Source organism: Pleurodeles waltl, chromosome 4_1, assembly GCF_031143425.1.
Source record: "Pleurodeles waltl isolate 20211129_DDA chromosome 4_1, aPleWal1.hap1.20221129, whole genome shotgun sequence".
In the NCBI taxonomy this organism is placed as follows: domain Eukaryota; kingdom Metazoa; phylum Chordata; class Amphibia; order Caudata; family Salamandridae; genus Pleurodeles; species Pleurodeles waltl.
This window is the reverse complement of record NC_090442.1, coordinates 459,531,088-459,548,302: the sequence shown is the minus strand read 5'-3', so window position 1 is coordinate 459,548,302 and position 17,215 is coordinate 459,531,088. Positions and strand designations below refer to the sequence as shown.

General features: G+C 44.8%; 1 protein-coding gene across 6 annotated transcripts in view; it reads right to left on the bottom strand.

Annotated features, from left to right (window-relative positions):
- Positions 1-17,215, bottom strand: part of FAM107B (family with sequence similarity 107 member B) — a 183,071-nt gene that overhangs the window by 31,789 nt on the left and 134,067 nt on the right. For 4 of the 6 annotated variants that reach the window (XM_069228729.1, XM_069228731.1, XM_069228732.1 and 1 more), the window contains exons 2-3: positions 15,546-15,717; positions 747-900 (exon numbers count right to left, since the gene is read on the bottom strand). In XM_069228729.1, the coding sequence (XP_069084830.1) occupies positions 747-900; positions 15,546-15,673 (282 nt within the window). In that variant the 5' untranslated portion in view covers positions 15,674-15,717. Of the gene's footprint in view, positions 1-746; positions 901-15,545; positions 15,718-17,046; positions 17,191-17,215 lie in introns of those variants that run through there. The other 2 variants (XM_069228727.1, XM_069228728.1) reach the window with 2 other exon arrangements.

Here is a 17,215-nt window from a genome sequence, read left to right as displayed (position 1 = left end):
CCTGGGGAAATATTTAAAATGTGAGGAATCTGCAGCTAAAACTCTTGAAATCAATATCAATCAATATCAGTGATGCTTAGTCACACATTATGCCACCTTAACTGGAGTAGAGCATACTTTTTTATTTTTATTTTTTTTAATTGTGAGGTGGTAGTGAAATTCCACTGATTGTGTGCAACTGTGTCAGACAATTGCACATAGGATTGAATTTCTATTGTATAGAAAATGAACATAGCTACCCAGCATGGATGCCAACTGTGGACAGACAGGTATAGCACTTATGTCTGATTTGCTCTTTGTTACTCTTGGCATTGCACCTACGCGCTATGAACTCAGATATCATGAAGAAAGCAAAATGAGTGGTCAGAAAGTAGGCAAAGCTCTAAGAACCATGTCTAGTTTCCACTGGCTGTCCTCCCCACAATAAATCATCAGCAAACAGGAAGTTTATGAGAGCCTAATGGAGAGCCAACAAGTCAGCCATCTGATTTCATTGATAGCCAGGGGGTGCATAATATTGTGCTGCTAATACTGGCATTTAGGGCAATCAATATCATCGATTTCCACCAAAAGTATGAACAATTAATTAATCCACGCACTACTTTGTCCAGACAACGCAAGGCTCAGTGTGCTAACCAAATGTGAATATTTTAACCAGTTCTTATGAAGTGAAGGCTGGCTTAACACAATGTCAATCACACACCATGACAACACCTTTATAGTTGCCATGCTGTTATACATCTCACCTGCTCCAGTTTCTGGTGTCGTTTTTGTAACTCAATCTCAAAGTCCGATTTCTTTTTCTGTGCATCCTCTTCTTTGTGTTGTTTTACCACCTGGTCTCGTTTTCGCTTCTCCATCACTTTTTGTAATTCAGGTTTGTTCTGAGGAGCAATGCCCCTAAAAATAACGAGACCATGTGTGAGATAACTAATAGTAGTTGAAAACAAAACTAAAAATGCAATAATGGAACACTACAGAGTCAAATAAAAACAGAAACAGCATACCAGAAAAATACATTTGGAAGGTAAACACCAATGACCAAAACTGACTGAGAACTCAAAACTGAATATAAGATACCTGGAAGATGGCACAGAAATGCATAACACACGGACAGACGTTCACGTTTGCATTGCTAAAATGTATAATACTTGTAATAGAAAAGACACAAAGAAGTTGAAAGAAAATTATTTGGTAATGATAAGTTTGACACATGAAATATCGTATCACTTTTTGTTATTGAGTAGATCAAACAGTTTTGCTTTCTTTTAACCACACATCTGTTTGTATTTGCTGGAAAAGATAAGCGTTGGTGCAACAACAGACACACAGGATATTGGGGCAAATGTTAAGGTTTTTTTTGTTAAACAGTAGAAAGTTTGTTGTTGCTCCCAAAACTATGGAATCATTATATGAGGAATAAATATAAGCAATGAGAATTGGGGAATAAGTGTCATTGTTGTCACAACAAAACATGCATTGGCAAAGATAGTAGGTTTTCCCTACGCGCAGGTGACTGGCTTTGCCAATGTCTTTTAGCCATGTTGGACTGCAGTGTGGAGTAGGGTGGTGTGGGGTAGAGCGGATTTGCATAAAGTAGTGTTGAATATAGTGGGTTGCAGTGGCTTAGAGAAGAGTGGGTTGAAGTGGCTTAGAGTAGAGAGGCGTAGAGGGAAGTGGGGTAGAGTAGAGTGGCATTTTGTGGAAAGGGGTAGAGTGGCGTAAAGTGGCACTAAGTAAAGTGGTATGGAGTGGCACAGAGTAGAGTGGCACAGAGTTGTATCGAGTACAGTAGACAGCAGAGGTGTAGAGTGTTCTGCCACAGAGTAGAGTGATGCAGAGCAGCGTACAGTGGTGTAAAGTACTGTACAGTGAGGTATAGTGCACTGGGATACAGTGCAGTTGAGTATAGTGGTATACATTGGAGTGGCATAGTTTGCAGGGATGTTGAGTGGTGTAAAGTAGAGTAGCATAGAGTGTAGTGGCAAACACTGCAGTGGCATAAAGTAGAATGGTACAGAGTAGAGTGGCACAGAGTGCAGTGGCATAGTTAGTAAAGTGGTGTAGACTGCAGTGACGTGGGGTGTAGTGGTGTTGAGTAGCGTACCTTGAAGTGATGCAGAATAGGGTGCAGTGGTGTAGAGTTTGGTACAGAGGCATGAAGTGCAGTGACAAAGTGGTGCAGAGTAGAGTGCAACGGCACAGAGTACAGTGGTGCAGAGCAGAGTGGCTTGAGTGCAGTGGCATAGAGCAGAGGGGTGCAGAGTAGATTAGAGTGGTGTAGGGTGCAGTGGTGCAGAAGAGTGGCGTAGAGTGCAGTGATGCAGAGTAGAGTGCAGTGGCATAAAGTGCAGAGGTGCAGAGTTTGGTACAGAGCCACGGAGTGGAGTGACATTGAGTCGTGCAGAGTAGAGTGCATGGGGCAGAATATAGTGTTGCAGAGCAGAGTGGCTAGAGTGCAGTGGCGTAGAGTACTGCAGAGTGGATTAGAGTGGCATATGATGTAATGCTGCAGAGTAGAGTGGCACAGAGTGCAGTGGTGCAGAGTAGAGTGCAGCAGCATAGAGAGAAGCGGCATAGAGTGGGTGGAATATAGTGGTGCAGAGTAGACTGGGGTAGAGTGCAATGGGTTTGAGTAGAGTGGTTTGGAATAAAGTGCATGGTGTAGAGTGTAGTGGCGTAGAGCGGTGCAGGGTACAGTGTTGTAGAGTGCAGTGGCATGAAGTGTAGTGTTGTAAAATGCAGTGATGTGTAGTGGTGCAGAATAAAGCAGCATAGAATGCAGTGACCTAGAGGACAGTGGTACAGAGTAGATTAGCGAACAGTGGCACAGAGTAGAGTGGTGCAGAGCAGAGTGCAGTGGCGTGGAGTCGAGTCGAGTCTAGTGGCATGGAGTGGTGACAGTAGAGTGGTGTAAAATACAGTGGCATAGAGTTCAGCAGCATTCGGTGCAGTAGTGCAGAGTAGAGTGCAGTTGCATAGAGTAGAGTGACATACAGTGCAGTGGGGTAGAATAGTGTGGTGTAGAGTGCAGTGGCGTAGAGCAGAGTGCAGTGGGGTGGAGTGGTGCAGAGTAGAGCAGTGCAGGGTGCAGTGGCCAAGAGTAGAGCGGTAAGGTATAAAGTACGGTGCAGTGGCTCAGAGTAGAGTCCAGTGGCTTAAATAGAGTGGTGCACAGTAGAGTGGCATAGAGTGCCGCAGAGTGAACGGGCACAGAGTGCATGGCGTAGGGTGGTACAGAGAAGAATAAAATGGTGCAGAGAAGAGCAGAGTGGTGTAGAGTGCAGTGGTGTAGAGTGTTACAGAGTAGAGGGCAGTTGTGTATAGTGCAGTGGCACAGAATACAGGATAGGAGGTGTGAGGAAAAAGAACCAACATAGGAGGGGGAAGTGGGGGAGAGAATAGAAACTACATGGATGGGGATGTAGGAGACAGACTGAAAATATAAGCACTCATATGGAGTGCTTGAACACAAAGAAAAAGTAGTTCCAAAAACGGGAGCATACGATGAACACAAGAACTTGGTCCATGCACCAGGAGAGAGCCAAACACAAGATTAAATGAAGCCCTCATGGCGTAACATATGGGGATGAAGTAAATGAAAGCGATGCTGGAGCTAAAAAAATGGTAAGCTATGGGCAGGCTGTTAGCTCACAGTATGTAAATATGTCTCGCAGAGTCAGCATGTGCACTGTCTAGTCGAAACCAAAAAAAGACAAGCACATGGCCAATTTTACTACCAATATGGCTGCCAACATTGTTCCAAAATAAGTAGAGATGGATCTAGAAGGTTGGCGGTTTCGCTGTTTTTCAGGGGGTTCAAGGCAACACATGGCAACTCTATGTAAATAAAGGTACAGTGGAAACAAAATGTCATTATTTACCCGGACCAAAAGTCTCTGTCCTTCAGATTACCTGTTGTTCCCTAAGAATAGCAAGCAGGAGAAAAGCCGCTGCCAAAGTTTCTGTACAAGCCCACCATGAAAGCCAAATTCATCCTAACCCCTCTGAAGTTTCAGGCTACTCCTTTTAAAGCACACTACCTTACAGAGTCTCACTTCTTGTTTGAATAGCATATCTCTTAATTGGTGAGAGCCTAGCACATGAAAGCAGCCTTTCACTAGCCTTCTCAGAAAGCATATCTTCATGCTCAGGTATTAAAACGTCCATCCTAAGTTCTATAACGCACGGCTTCTGGTCACAATCAATCACTACGTCCTTTCAGTATCAGTCAGAGAAGACTGTCTTTGAAAATGCGAGGGTCCTTTTTAGCCAGGGTTGTAAGAGCGTTATTGAAAGAAAAGAAATCCCAAAAAATTGCCTGAAGGAGAGAGAGCACGTAGGAAAAAGAAACTGTAAAGTAGATATTTCCGAGGTAGACCTGTAATAACCTATTTCTCCTCTTCAGACAAGGACTAGATGGTCTGCTACCATGGCTTTACAGGCCATACGTTGGAAATCATTACTGTGTTGGAATTAAATCGGGAGCCATTACATCTCAGTTAAGTTTTACAACCATTACTTTGGAGGTTTTTACTTCGCAGCTTAGCTACTGCATTAAATCTTTAAATCAGCCAATCTTAACAATACTCCAAACATCCACACAAGTGTTTGTGTGTGTACACACAATCACACATATAGACACACAAGACTGATTGTATTTATATATGTATATAAAAATATGTACATACTCACATATACTGTTAAGGTTACGTGCATTTAATTGTAGTACTAATAGTTAAATTTAGTTAATTAACGAGTTTAATAATACATAATTTAAAAAAAAATTTTTTTATTGAAATTAAACAATCAATTAAATGTACAAATAATGATTATTATAGTATTTTACTGTCGATTACATCTAGTTATTAAAAATTAATTTAAATTTAAATAAATAGTATTTTAATTAAAATTAAAGTTGACAGATATAAGTTTCGGGTTCAGTCTTTTTTAAAGATATGTGGGTTTTTAGTTAGGGTTCAGAAAATGGTAGCGTTTTGGGTATAAGAAGTTTTTAGGTTTCAGGGAATCAGTACATTTTTGGAGTGGCAAGGGTTTTTTAGAATTCAGGGTTGAGAGGTTTTGAGGGTGATAAAGAAAGTTCTGTTTATGGATGAGTACCTTTTTGGAGTGGTAAGGAGTTTTTAGGGTTCAAGGATGGGTATTAGTTTTTGGGGTGCTAAGTTTTTAGGATTCAGGAATGCATAGTTTCTTCGAAATTAATATGAAAAAATTGCTAGTAGCAAAATAATGATTACTAAACATAATTACATAAATTTTTACGCTTCAAGTTATTTAAAAAATACAACTAATAATTATTTCTGAATTCAAATGAGGTATATACACTCACGGATATTTACAAACGTGTTTATATGTACATACGTTTTAAAATAAGTGTGTGTGTGTGTGTGTGTGTGTGTGTGTGTGGGGCAGAGCGAGAGAGAGAGGAATAGAGAGAGAGGGAGAAAAAACTACTTACCTTCAAAGCTGAGAAGTAAAGGTACTTGTGATGTAAAAAGAAAACGAGATATAGAGGAAATTCACGTGTACATACTGCAGTCTTGTCGTCGATGCAAAAACCTGGGTTCTTCTTATGCCTTCTCTTTCGAGGGGTGAGGTGACACACGCTGGCAGTGATTGTGCCAACACTTTAGAAAGTCACCACCTTAGATCAGAAGGCTGCCAGGGTCCTCTGCACCAATTTGTCTTGAAAGAAGGACATCAGAAAGATAAGCTTATAAGAGCTTGCTGATTCAGAGACCACAAACAAGCAATACCTTTGTCCCAGTGCCCAGCACAGATTTACACTGTGGAAGGGCACCTGATCACAAAAAACACATCGACCACATTGGTCTGCAAATCAGACACAGTTGGCCACCTCTGCTCAGTCTCCAAACATGGAGGTGTAAGTTGTGGTGGCTTGGACGTGGAACCCTGCCGTGATGCGAAGTCAGGAGGTCCTCCCGAAGTGGAAGTCTGACTGAAGGAGAAATGCTCAGTCTCAAGCACCGAGTACCATATTCTCCTGTCCCAGTTTGGGGCATTAAGTAGAACCTGGCCCCAGTCTGTCTTGATCTTCCTTAATCTGAAGCAGGAGAGGTATGGGAACCTTCCTTCTATTCCATTTAGAATGCTTCTTCAAATGAGAGCTTTGTAGTAACTTCAAAGCACAGAATTGGTGATACAGCGCATTCAACGCTGGCAGATAGTTTAGGCCAGGGCATAACCTACTGAGTGGATATGCCCCACATGGTTTACCAGACAACGCAAGTTCAGTTTGCAGACTATGATATTCAGGGACCACGCAAGGTGGTTGGGAACCAGTGAGATGTTTTGCTGCTCCATCCACATCAAGAAGGCCTACTAGCACAGGAATCCACAACCCTATGCTTGTTGCAATACCACATGGGGCTGTGTTGTAAGAATCGGCACCAGATTAGCCTACCTTTCATGAATGGCAGAAAGGCTTTCAGGGCCAGACGGATCGCCAGAAGCTATAAAAGACTAATATGGGGCTGGCTCTCCACTAGAGGCCAGAGGCCTCTATCATCTATCTCCTTCAGATGCCCCCACCAACTCAGCAGCAACAGGTCTGTCACCACTGTGAAATACCATCCTGCTGCAGGTTGGTGTTTGCCAGCCACCACTACATATCCTGTGCCATCTGTTAGGAGATCTGAAAGGAGTCCGAGGCAGCCTTAATGGAGGAAGGGCACGTGCCTCCTGGCAATTTCGACAAGGATACACAAGGCTAGGAGATCAAGAAGACAAAGCCATTTTCACTTGAGAACGAGGATTGGTCCTGAAACATGTGGATCATGTATTGAATGTTGATGAGGAAAAGGAAAGGCTTTGAACCCCACCATGTCCAAAAGTGCCCAATGAATGGAATACAGCTTTTTTTTTTCTTTTTAAGATCTCTTTTATTGCTTTATAATTGCATGAAACGCATACAAAAACAAAATAACTTCCCATCTTTTTGTAACTCCCCCTCCCCCTCCCTCTCCCCTTTCGCACTTCCCATCAATTATACAGAGGTATTTGTTTGGTTCACAAATGAATCACTTATTTGGTATCTTGTACGATCTTCAACAGGAATGTCTTGATCAATTATACATGATCTGATTCTGGTAAATCTGCCTCCGCGTCAGAGTTAGAAGTGTCAGGTGTTCTAAAATTCCCCAGTATCATGTTCCAGTGCTGAGCATTGTCTCTAGTTCCCAGGCCCCTGAATGTTTCCCTTAGTAATACTGTCCCTTCAGTTTCCGCCCATTTGATTAATGCATTTCTCCAACGATTTATCTGTGGTCCCTTCGGATCTTTCCAGTGTGAAGTTATTTCTCTCATTGCAAGTATCATAGCCAGGTCTATGAATCGGTTTGTGATTTTATGCTTGCTGGGGCGAGGGAAATCTCCCAAAACCGCCACCATGGCTGATCGGGATAATGTTCTGCCCGTGCAAGTGGAGAGTGCTTCAAATATCCCCATCCAGTAGTCCCCGATTAGTGGTCAACTCCAGAGCATGTGCAGCAACCCTGCTGCTAGTTCTGCACATCGGGGGCAGCTGGCATTTTATAGGGGGTTAAGTAAGCTCTGTGATAAACATATATGTTTATTAATTTAAACCTGGCATTTCTGGAAACTGTATATATGTGTGTGGTTATTCTGGTCCACTGTGCGTCATCTATTGTAACATCCAGTTCCCCCTGCCATTTGGTCTTAAGTTTATTTAAGGGAAGACATATGCTGGTTAGTATATATCCCTGAAATCAACTTCCCTTGGTCTCCTATAGTGCATATTTGGTCACAGGTGTTATGTCTGGGGGGCTCTTCTAATCCTGTACCCCATTGTCTACGAAGAGTCCTAGCAATTGCGTTAAAGGTTAGGAACAGCCCTGGTGGTATCTGGAATCTTTCCTGCAGTTCTGCATAAGTGCACAGTTTCCCGTTATTATATAGAGCCCCTATGGTGTCAATCTGAAGTGCCATGAATTGGGTGATACCCCTTATTACATGATTTCCTGTGACGGTTCCTATACAGATCAGGGGGGCCTCTGGCGAGTACGGTGTTCTGGTGTGTGTTCGTTTTAGGTATTGTTCCCAGCAGTGACGTGATGCTTCCCATTCTATCGGAAGTGTTTTATTCTGTTTCTTGGGGTTTAGTAGAATGCCCAGAATTCTATCACGGGGGCAGTGGAGAGGGGTTCTCAGTGCTTCCCCCACTGGGGGTACTCTGATGAATCGCGCCAGCCATTGGAGTTGGCTCGCCCAATAGTATAATTCAAAGTCAGGAACAGCCAAACCACCCTCTGCTGTTGTTCTCTGGAGGGTGCGCAATGCTATCCTTTGTCTGTTGGTTCCCCATATAAATCCTGTAATCAAGGACGAAATTGTTTTAAATACCACCCTCGGTATAATGAGTGGGATGGTTGCAAAATAATATAACATTATAGGTAACACTATCATCTTAATCAGTGCAACTCTCCCAGTAACCGCTAGCGGGAGTGTCTGCCAGAATATCATGCTGTTTTTGATACTCCTAATTGTGCTCTGAATGTTCCCTTCTAGTAAATCCTCAGCGGAGTGATAGATATTGACCCCTAAATATTTGAATGTGGACGGGGACCACGGAAGACCCCGATTGTCCATTGGTTCTTCGATACCCCTAGCAGCTGGAAAAATGGAAGACTTCCCCCAGTTTATCCGGAGTCCAGATGCGGCTCCAAAGTTGTCTAACATTGTCATTGCTCCTGGTAGATCGGTCTCTGCGTTCCGGAGGAAGAGTAACATGTCATACGCATAGAGAGCAATATGATGCGTCCAAGCATTGATTGTAATGCCTTCGTAGAACCTCTGGGACCTAGCTGATTGGGCGAGAGGTTCAACTGCCAATGCAAAAAGCAAAGGTGAAAGCGGGCATCCCTGTCTTGTACCCCTACCTATGGCAAAGGAAGGGGATATTGTACGGCAAGTGCGTACTCTCGCTGTGGGGTTTGTGTAGAGAAGCCTCGTCCATTTGACAACCCCTTCTCCTAGTCCTAGCTGCAGCATCACTCGTTCTAGGTAGTCCCATCGTAGGCTATCAAAAGCCTTTTCGATATCTATCGAGATGATTACTGCTCTATTTGCGTCAGGGGGTAGGGCATGAAGGAGTGAGATCAATCGACTGATATTTTGGGCAGTGCTTCTCTTTGGGATGAATCCCGATTGGTCCTGATGGATTAATGAGGACATATATGGTAGAAGTCTATTAGCTAGTACCCTGCTTAGTATTTTATAATCTAAGTTCAAAATTGATAGTGGGCGGTATGATCGAACTTCTGTGGGGGGTTTGGTAGGTTTCAGAAGGGGAATCATTATTGCCTCTGTAGTGGAAGGAGGTAAGCTGTTGTTATTCCATGCCTCTGCATATAAGATGCTGAGCTGGGAGGTTAATGAGTCCTGATATGTAAGGTAGAACTCCAGAGGGAGACCATCTGCTCCCGGTACCTTGCCCCTTGCCATACTCTGGATTGCAGCCTTTACTTCTTTAAGTGATATGGGAGTCGCCAGGGCTATTCTATCTTCCCCCTTCAATGCCGGGAGATTGAGGTTCCCCAGATCTTGTAATTGAGCGTCGCTGAGTACTTCGGAGAGAGGCGCATACAGCTCTGAATAATATTTAAGAAAGGTGGTATTGATCTCCTTCTGTCCATATACTTTTATACCCGGGGTGGTCTCTAACTCCACCACTATGGTTTGAAGTTGGGGCGGTTTGGCCAGCCATGCCAGTAGGGCACCTGCTCTGTCGCCCTCTGTATGTTGCTTCTGCAAGAATTGTTTGTAATCGCAACATGACAATCTAGTGTTAGTTTCTATTATTCTAGTCCTTGTCTCTTCTAGTTGTGTTGAGAGGTCGGGTTGTGATGGGTGCTTACGTTCGAGTTCCCTAAGGGAGTTCTCAAGATCGGTTAGTTCTGTCTCTAGCACTTTCCGTACTCCCACAGTAGTGCTAATACAATATCCCCTGATCACTGTTTTAAAGGATTCCCATTCAACAGATCTGGACGAGGCAGTTCCAGCATTGTTCTCGAAGAATTCCGTAATCTGCGTGCCCAGTTGGGTTCTAAAAGCTTCGTCTTCAAGTGACTCTGCTCTCAGGCGCCAAGTGGGAATCAAAGGTCTTTCGCCGCACCAGGCCAAAGAGATCAATAAGGGATTATGATCTGAGATGGTGCGGCCAAGATACTCGGCCTTCGCCACCACAGATTGCACCTCTGGAGATGCCAGAACGGTGTCCAGTCGTACATGCAGGTCGTGAACTGCTGAATAAAAAGAGTATTCTCTATTGGGGGGGATTAAGTTTGTGCCAACAATCCGTTAATTGCCAGTGTTTTTGCCACTGCTGGAAGTGCAGTGCTGTTTTATGAGTTACGGATTGTGACAATGGTGGGTGCGATCTATCCATTGCGGTATCCACTACACAATTAAAGTCTCCTCCAATTAATGTAGTGCTAGTGAGAAGTGTGCTCATGATCAGTGATCATCTGTCTAGGAATTTTCCCTTTTCGTGATTTGGGGCGTATAGTCCCGCAAGAGTTACCTCTCTCCAGTCCAATCTACCAGAAATCACTACGTATCTCCCCTCAGTGTCGATCAAGGTATGAAGAACCTGTAATGGAACGCCTGGTCTGATCCATATCAACACTCCCCTTGCAAATGCTGAGTGGTTAGTGGTGAATATTTGTCCCCTCCAGCACTTTTTCAAGGCCTTGATCTCCTGCTCCAACAAGTGAGTTTCTTGTAAGATAGCTATGTGCACTCCCCTTCGTTTAAGAAAGCTGTGAACTTTGTACCTCTTGGACATGTTATTTAGGCCCCTGACATTCCATGTGATTATCTTGTATTCTGTGGTCATAGCTTAGGGAGGGGTGTGGAGGCGTTCCGCTAACACCGCTCTATTACTACTACTGGACAAACCTATTGAGTTTCGTAATCTAAGGTGTGAACGGTTTGGGCTGCGAGATAGATCTGCCTGATAAACCCTGAAGACAACACAAGCAAAATCAAACCCCCTTTGTAACTCCCTCTCCCCAGGACCGGTACCTACAACTCTCCCCGTCCAAACCATTACAACTATTGTAATCCTAATTATCAACCTATTGGAGGGAGTCGTGCCAGAGACCAAGAGGTAGCGTCCCGGACCCTCCCCCAGGCCCGATTATATGTAATGTGCCGGTTAAGAAACGACATCTAGGTTCCTATAGCTCTATATTTACGGTTGGGTCTTATCAATGTCCCTAAACAGATTGAGGTTCCCCCACAATTGTCCGCTCACTTGCCAACTTGTTCTTTTAGCGAGGTCAAATAATCTCGTCCGCCGTTCCTGGGGGTGATCAAAGGCAAGCCGACGAGAGTGTCCTGGGAGGATATTGAGGACTGTTCGCAGTTTGAGTCAACGTCTGATGTAGCATCTGGGGTCCGGCGTGTGTGGAAGTCTCCCCCGCTTAATGCTGCTGCTGTTTCCACTGCATCACGCATCTCCTGTTGTGATTGACGTTTCGATGGAGCCGCTTCTGTGGTCTTTTTCCGGGATCTGCTACGTTTCTTCCCGGGGTTTCGGAATGTCCGGTCGCGGGTTGCTCTGCAGTGGATGTTCAGCGATTCAAGCCATTCCATCGCCAGCTGAGGTGTGAGAAAAAAGTGGGTTCTGTTATCGTATTCCACTCGGAGTTTTGTCGGAAAGAGCATGGCATATTTTATACCATGCTCACGCATGGCTCGTTTTACTGCGATGTAGGATGCCCTTTGCGCCTGTGTTTCTCTCGTAAAGTCTGGGAATATCATAACCTTTTGGCCATCCAATTGAATCTCACCTAGCTGGCGGGATTGTGACAGTACGTAGTCTCTATCTTTGTGGTGGAGTAATCTAGCGATTATTGGCCGTGGTCTGACTCCTGGTGGAGGTGGTCCGCCAGGGATCCTGTGGGCACGTTCCACCGCAAAGAATGGTGAGAAGCCCTCTGATGCTATCGTGTCTCTGAGCCACTGTTCTAGGAATACTTCTATATTAGCTGCGGAGGCCTCCGCCCCCTCCGGAACCCCCACTAATCTGATGTTGTTCCGTCGGGCTCGGTTTTCTGCATCCTCCGCCCTTGCCTCCAATGTTTTCAGCCGGGTGGTCAGGTCTTTAATTTCGGAGGATGAGCCTTTGTGCCCCGCTAACACTCCTGTCAACGTGGGCTCGTGCAAACCCACAGTTTCCTTTAATTTACGGTGGTCGTCTCGCAAAAGGGAAAGATCTGTGGTGAGGTTATCGATTTTACGCACAAGCGCTTCCCAGGAATCTTTAATGGCCAGTAGCACAGTGTCCAGAGTTGTTTCTTGTTGTTCGTGCCCCGTTTGCGATTCTCTGGCGGGCGTTGGGGGTGGATTCTCAGTGTGCGGGGAGTCCCCCGCTGGTGATTTGTCTTGTTTTTTTGGTTTTACCATTGTAACAGGTCTTAGACGCTTCTCTTAACTTTTTTAGATCTTAGGTTGTTATTATGGCAGTATCTAAGCTTTGGGCCTGGACTGTGGCCCGAGGGCACTGCCCTACACTGTATTCGCTGATGTTCCGTACTGTTGCTCTCGTCGTTAGTGGCAAAAGTGTCTGAGTCCTTTGCGCTCTTCAATGGATCGAGGGCCGCGGCTGTAGCTGGTTTCCTGCTCCATCGCGGCCGCCATTTTATGTTGTGGCAGCCGCAAACTTGTCAGGGGGAGTTTTTTTGGGGCGATCTCTGCCCCAAAGTGGAACGCTGCGGTTCCTACTTGTGCTGTATATTCTCCGATCGCTTCTCTACAATTTTTAAGACCTCCGGTCGTTATTATGGCAGGATTTAAGCTTCGGGCCTGGATTATGGCTTGAGGGCGCCACCTTACTCGCATTCGCTGATGTTCCGCTTCGTAATGTTGTTCTCGCCGTTGGTGGTGAAGGTGTCTGAGCCCCTTGTGTTCCTCGATGGATGGCGTGAGGGTCCCCACCTCCACGAGACCCTCGTGTCCTCACAACCGAGGGCTGCAGCCGCAGCGAGCTCTCTGTTCTGTCGCGGCTGCCATTTTGGGTTGCGGCAGCCGCAAAGTTTTCGGGGGGAGCTTTCCGGGTGATCTCTGCTCCAGGGTGGGGCGCCGCGGTTCCTACTTGTGCTGTATATTCTCTGATCGCTTCTCTTCAATCCCCAAGACCTCTGGTCGTCACTATGGCAGGATTTAAACTTCGGCCTGGATTGTGGCCCAAAGGCCCCACGCTATGCCACTTTCACTGATGTTCCGCTTCATACTGTTGCTCTCGCCGTTTGTGGCGAAGGTGTCTGAGCCCCTAGTACCCTCCAACGAATGATGTGGGGGCCCTCACCTCCACGGGACCTTCGTACCTTCCCAGCCGCGGACTGCGGCTGCAGCGGGTTCACTGCTCTGTCGCGGCCGCCATTTTAGGTCACGGCAGCCGCGGAGTTGTCGGGGGGAGTTTTCTTGGTAAACTCTGCCCCAAAATGTATCGCCTCGGTCTCTACTCGTGCTGTATATTCTCCGATCCCTTCTCTTCAACTTTTAAGACCTCCGGTCGTTATTATGGCAGGATTTAAGCTTCGGGCCTGGATTGTGGTCCGAGAGCGCCGCACTACGCGTGCAGCTCCATTGGTCCCAGGCCACGCCCCCCCGAATACAGCTTGTTGATAGTGAAACCAAATTAGGTCAGGCCTTCCAAGGTCGTCCGGAGGAGAACCTGCCTTTAGCTAGTCATCAAGGTACAAGAATACGTGTAATCACAACACAAGATGCTGGGCAGCAACGCCCACCATCACTTTTGTCCATACCTATGGGGCTTAGGGTAACTGTAAATTGCAAGTCTTTCTGACCAACCATGAACCACAGCAACGTCTGTGGGGCTGCAGAACAAGTATATTGAAGTACACATCCTACAAGTCCAAGGATGCCATCCTGGATCTCAAGTTGGATAGGACCAGAGCGAGCATTTTGAACCTGTCCTTACTAAGAAAGGCATTGAGCGATTCCAGAACAGGCCTGAGGCCTCTAACCTAATGCACATGTACAATGCTTAATATCTGAACTCCGACCTGGTAAAACAAAGAACATCATAAACAAGCCCTTTTCAAATAAAACAAACAAACAAACATCATTAAGGCAACCCTTCAACTACTAACTGCTCCAACTATACTCCTCTATACTTTTGTCTTTCCCTTCTTCTGACAGCTATACCTTCGTATACCCAGAGTTCAAAACATACCATGTTAAAAAGATGAATTTCGCAATCCCACACACTTGATAATCAGTCACTTTCATATACCTAGAGCTCAAAACATACCATATTTAGAAGATGAATTTCGTAACCCCACACACTTGATAATCAGCAGTAGCATTAAGCTTCTCTCATCTGAGTCATTCGACAATATTTTGAACAAAGGGCCAACTTGCAATTAATGGTCCTATATCCCTTAATTAAATACAATGCTGAAACAGTACCTTAACAATTCTACATTTATTCTTAGGTCTGTTGAACGAAAGTAGAAGCCTGACAACACAACTTCCCATATGCACAAAGTTTAATTTTGGCCTAAAGCTATGGGCTGTCGAGGCTTCTGTACATTCCTGTGTGAAACACCTTTTCCAGCACTATCTATATCTATATATATATATACATATATATACACACACACACACACTTTTTTCACTGAAAAAAACAAAGGTTACAGGGACGTTATAGATAGGAAATAAAAATTTTAAAAAAACATAGAAATTCAATTTAAAAAAACAAAGATTACAGGGACGTTATAGTTGGGTTCTGAATTTACTCGCACTAAGCCATAGAAATTCAGCAGTTAGAGTTAATTCAAGTAACTATAACTCACACCCAAAGGTAAATCTAACTAGCACCCCCACCATGCACATTTTTTTGTTCAATAATCTGACTGCTGTTTCATTTGTATTTTTATTGACCATATAAAACTTATGAGTGCTGCAATATCTGGGGTAATCATCAGAGCATGGCAAGGGTGCGAGTTATAGTTACCTTAGGCCGTCTATGAGTAGATGTGTGAGTGTCTGTGAGTGGGCAAGTAAGAGCGTGAGTGGGTGCCTGAATGTCTGAGTTAGTCTGTGATTGCATGAGTGTCTAAGTAGGTCTGTGAATGAGAGTGTCTGAGCGGGTCTTTGAGTGCGCATGTGAGTGCATCATGTTAAGCGATTGAATACTGTGAGAGATCAAGTTTGCGCTATGTAAATACAGGGAGGGGGGGTGGAGGGGGGAGAATCTTACGCATGCGGGCCATTTTCAAGGGAAACCAACTGCCACTGCTTTTTTTCCCCCACTCGAGTATATTCATCTTAATTGATTTTCACTGTGAAAACCAAGACTTTGCTAAACTAAGTTTAATACATCTGAACATACGGAACATTTTTCAGCTCCTGTTTTTCTCTGAGTTTAGAAAAATAAAACGAGTTTAAATAAAACGGTGTGTAACACTTTGCAAACATTAAAACTACGTACGAATATATATTTTCCGACTTACATTTTTTGGTTCATTAGTAACTCTCGATGGAGGTCTTGATGATTTCTGGAAATTTTGACAGGATTGACCATTTTTTTCGGTCTAATCAAGTCGGGATTGTCCGAATCAATATAGTCTGGCTCGGCCATAATACTCCTTTCAAGAAATGATGGCTCGCAATGTTCGCAGGGCTCTGCAATATAAATGAAAAAACGAGGTAAGCGCACCTAACATTCTAATAGGCCTGCATGACAACTGAAATGCACCTTTAGAGCTATGTTTACATTTTTCCTGCAACAGCTTTAGCACAGGCCTGTTTACTACATTTATCATCGAATGGTCATTAAGGAGGGCCTTTATTGATATCCATATCAGTTGCATACCTACAACATTATCGATGGCGAAACAGAGTGTAATTAAACTGGACGATACAGCACTGTCACCACCTTCACCTATCAGCGTCTCTTCATTTTTAATAATGATAATAACATTAAGGTTAAGGGCCCTCCGTTTTCTACGGGGCCTGTTGCAGGTCTGCTGGATATGAAGTCTGCTTACTTTGGATTCCACTTTGTGCCACCTTCATCCACCAACCTACACTTTGCCACTTTATCTCAGTACTGCTTCCTCGCTGTTTCCCTTTCTTTGCCCCTCTCCTGCCTTTCCCTCACCCCCTTTGAGCCAACGTCTGGTGATGAAAAATACGCTCCAGTTTCCAAAAATTAGTGCAGGTGCCAACACCTGCAGCCACGTTCGCAATTTAAGTGCTGCATATCAGTCTCTTGAGATCCGACACTGCTGTCACAGCATAGCTAAACTTGAAAGGGGAAGTAAAAGGCATTTCCTACCTTGTGACATTCCACAAATATCGTGCCCTGCAAGACTCAGATGATGTTTTACTTTATCTGTCGCTTATTTTAGCAAACGTCAATATTTTAGTTATCGAAGCCTAGAAAACACCGCGAAATGGCAACTGAATTCTGTTTCTTCAATGCAATGCCTCAGTCAACAAATACACGTATTTTCGTTTTCAGTATGAAAACGTTTCAAGATATACACAGGACCCGTTATGTGAAAGCAGCAGATGCAGTGGCGTAAGAAAGGCCTCCGAGGTGCTGGGACGGCCCAAGCTCCAGGGGACCCCAAGCACAGTGACCTGGCCTGAGAGCTCGGAGTGAGTCCGGATGGGGGCCCCTCCATGTACTTTGCAGGGGGCCTCAAGTTTCGTTACGACACTGAGCATATGTGCTGTAGGTGACACCTCCCCACATAATCTGCATTTATCCGCAACTTCACGTTTAAAACTCTGTTTTGATACGTGAACAAAGCTCTTATGGATAAAAGATCTAGGCCTGTGGGCCAACCATGAAAGTACGACCTAAACTGTAGGTAAGACCGAACCCGTGAGCTAAAAACCAGTTTGAGTTGTACACCTGGTCGGTGCTGGGCAGCAAGTACGTCGTCCACGAAGAGGCGTGCAGCGTCAGTAGAAGTGGTATCGTGACGTTAGTTAAGTACATACCGAGAGGTTCTTGGGAATCCGAATACCACAGCACTTCCGACATGGTCCTGGGGTTCCTGCTTCACGAAGCACTGCAGACCAGCTGTCGGGATCTTTGTTTTCGTCGAGGCACTAGGGCTCGCAGTTATGGACACCGTCTTGTGAATCGGTTCTCGAGAGGAACGGCGCG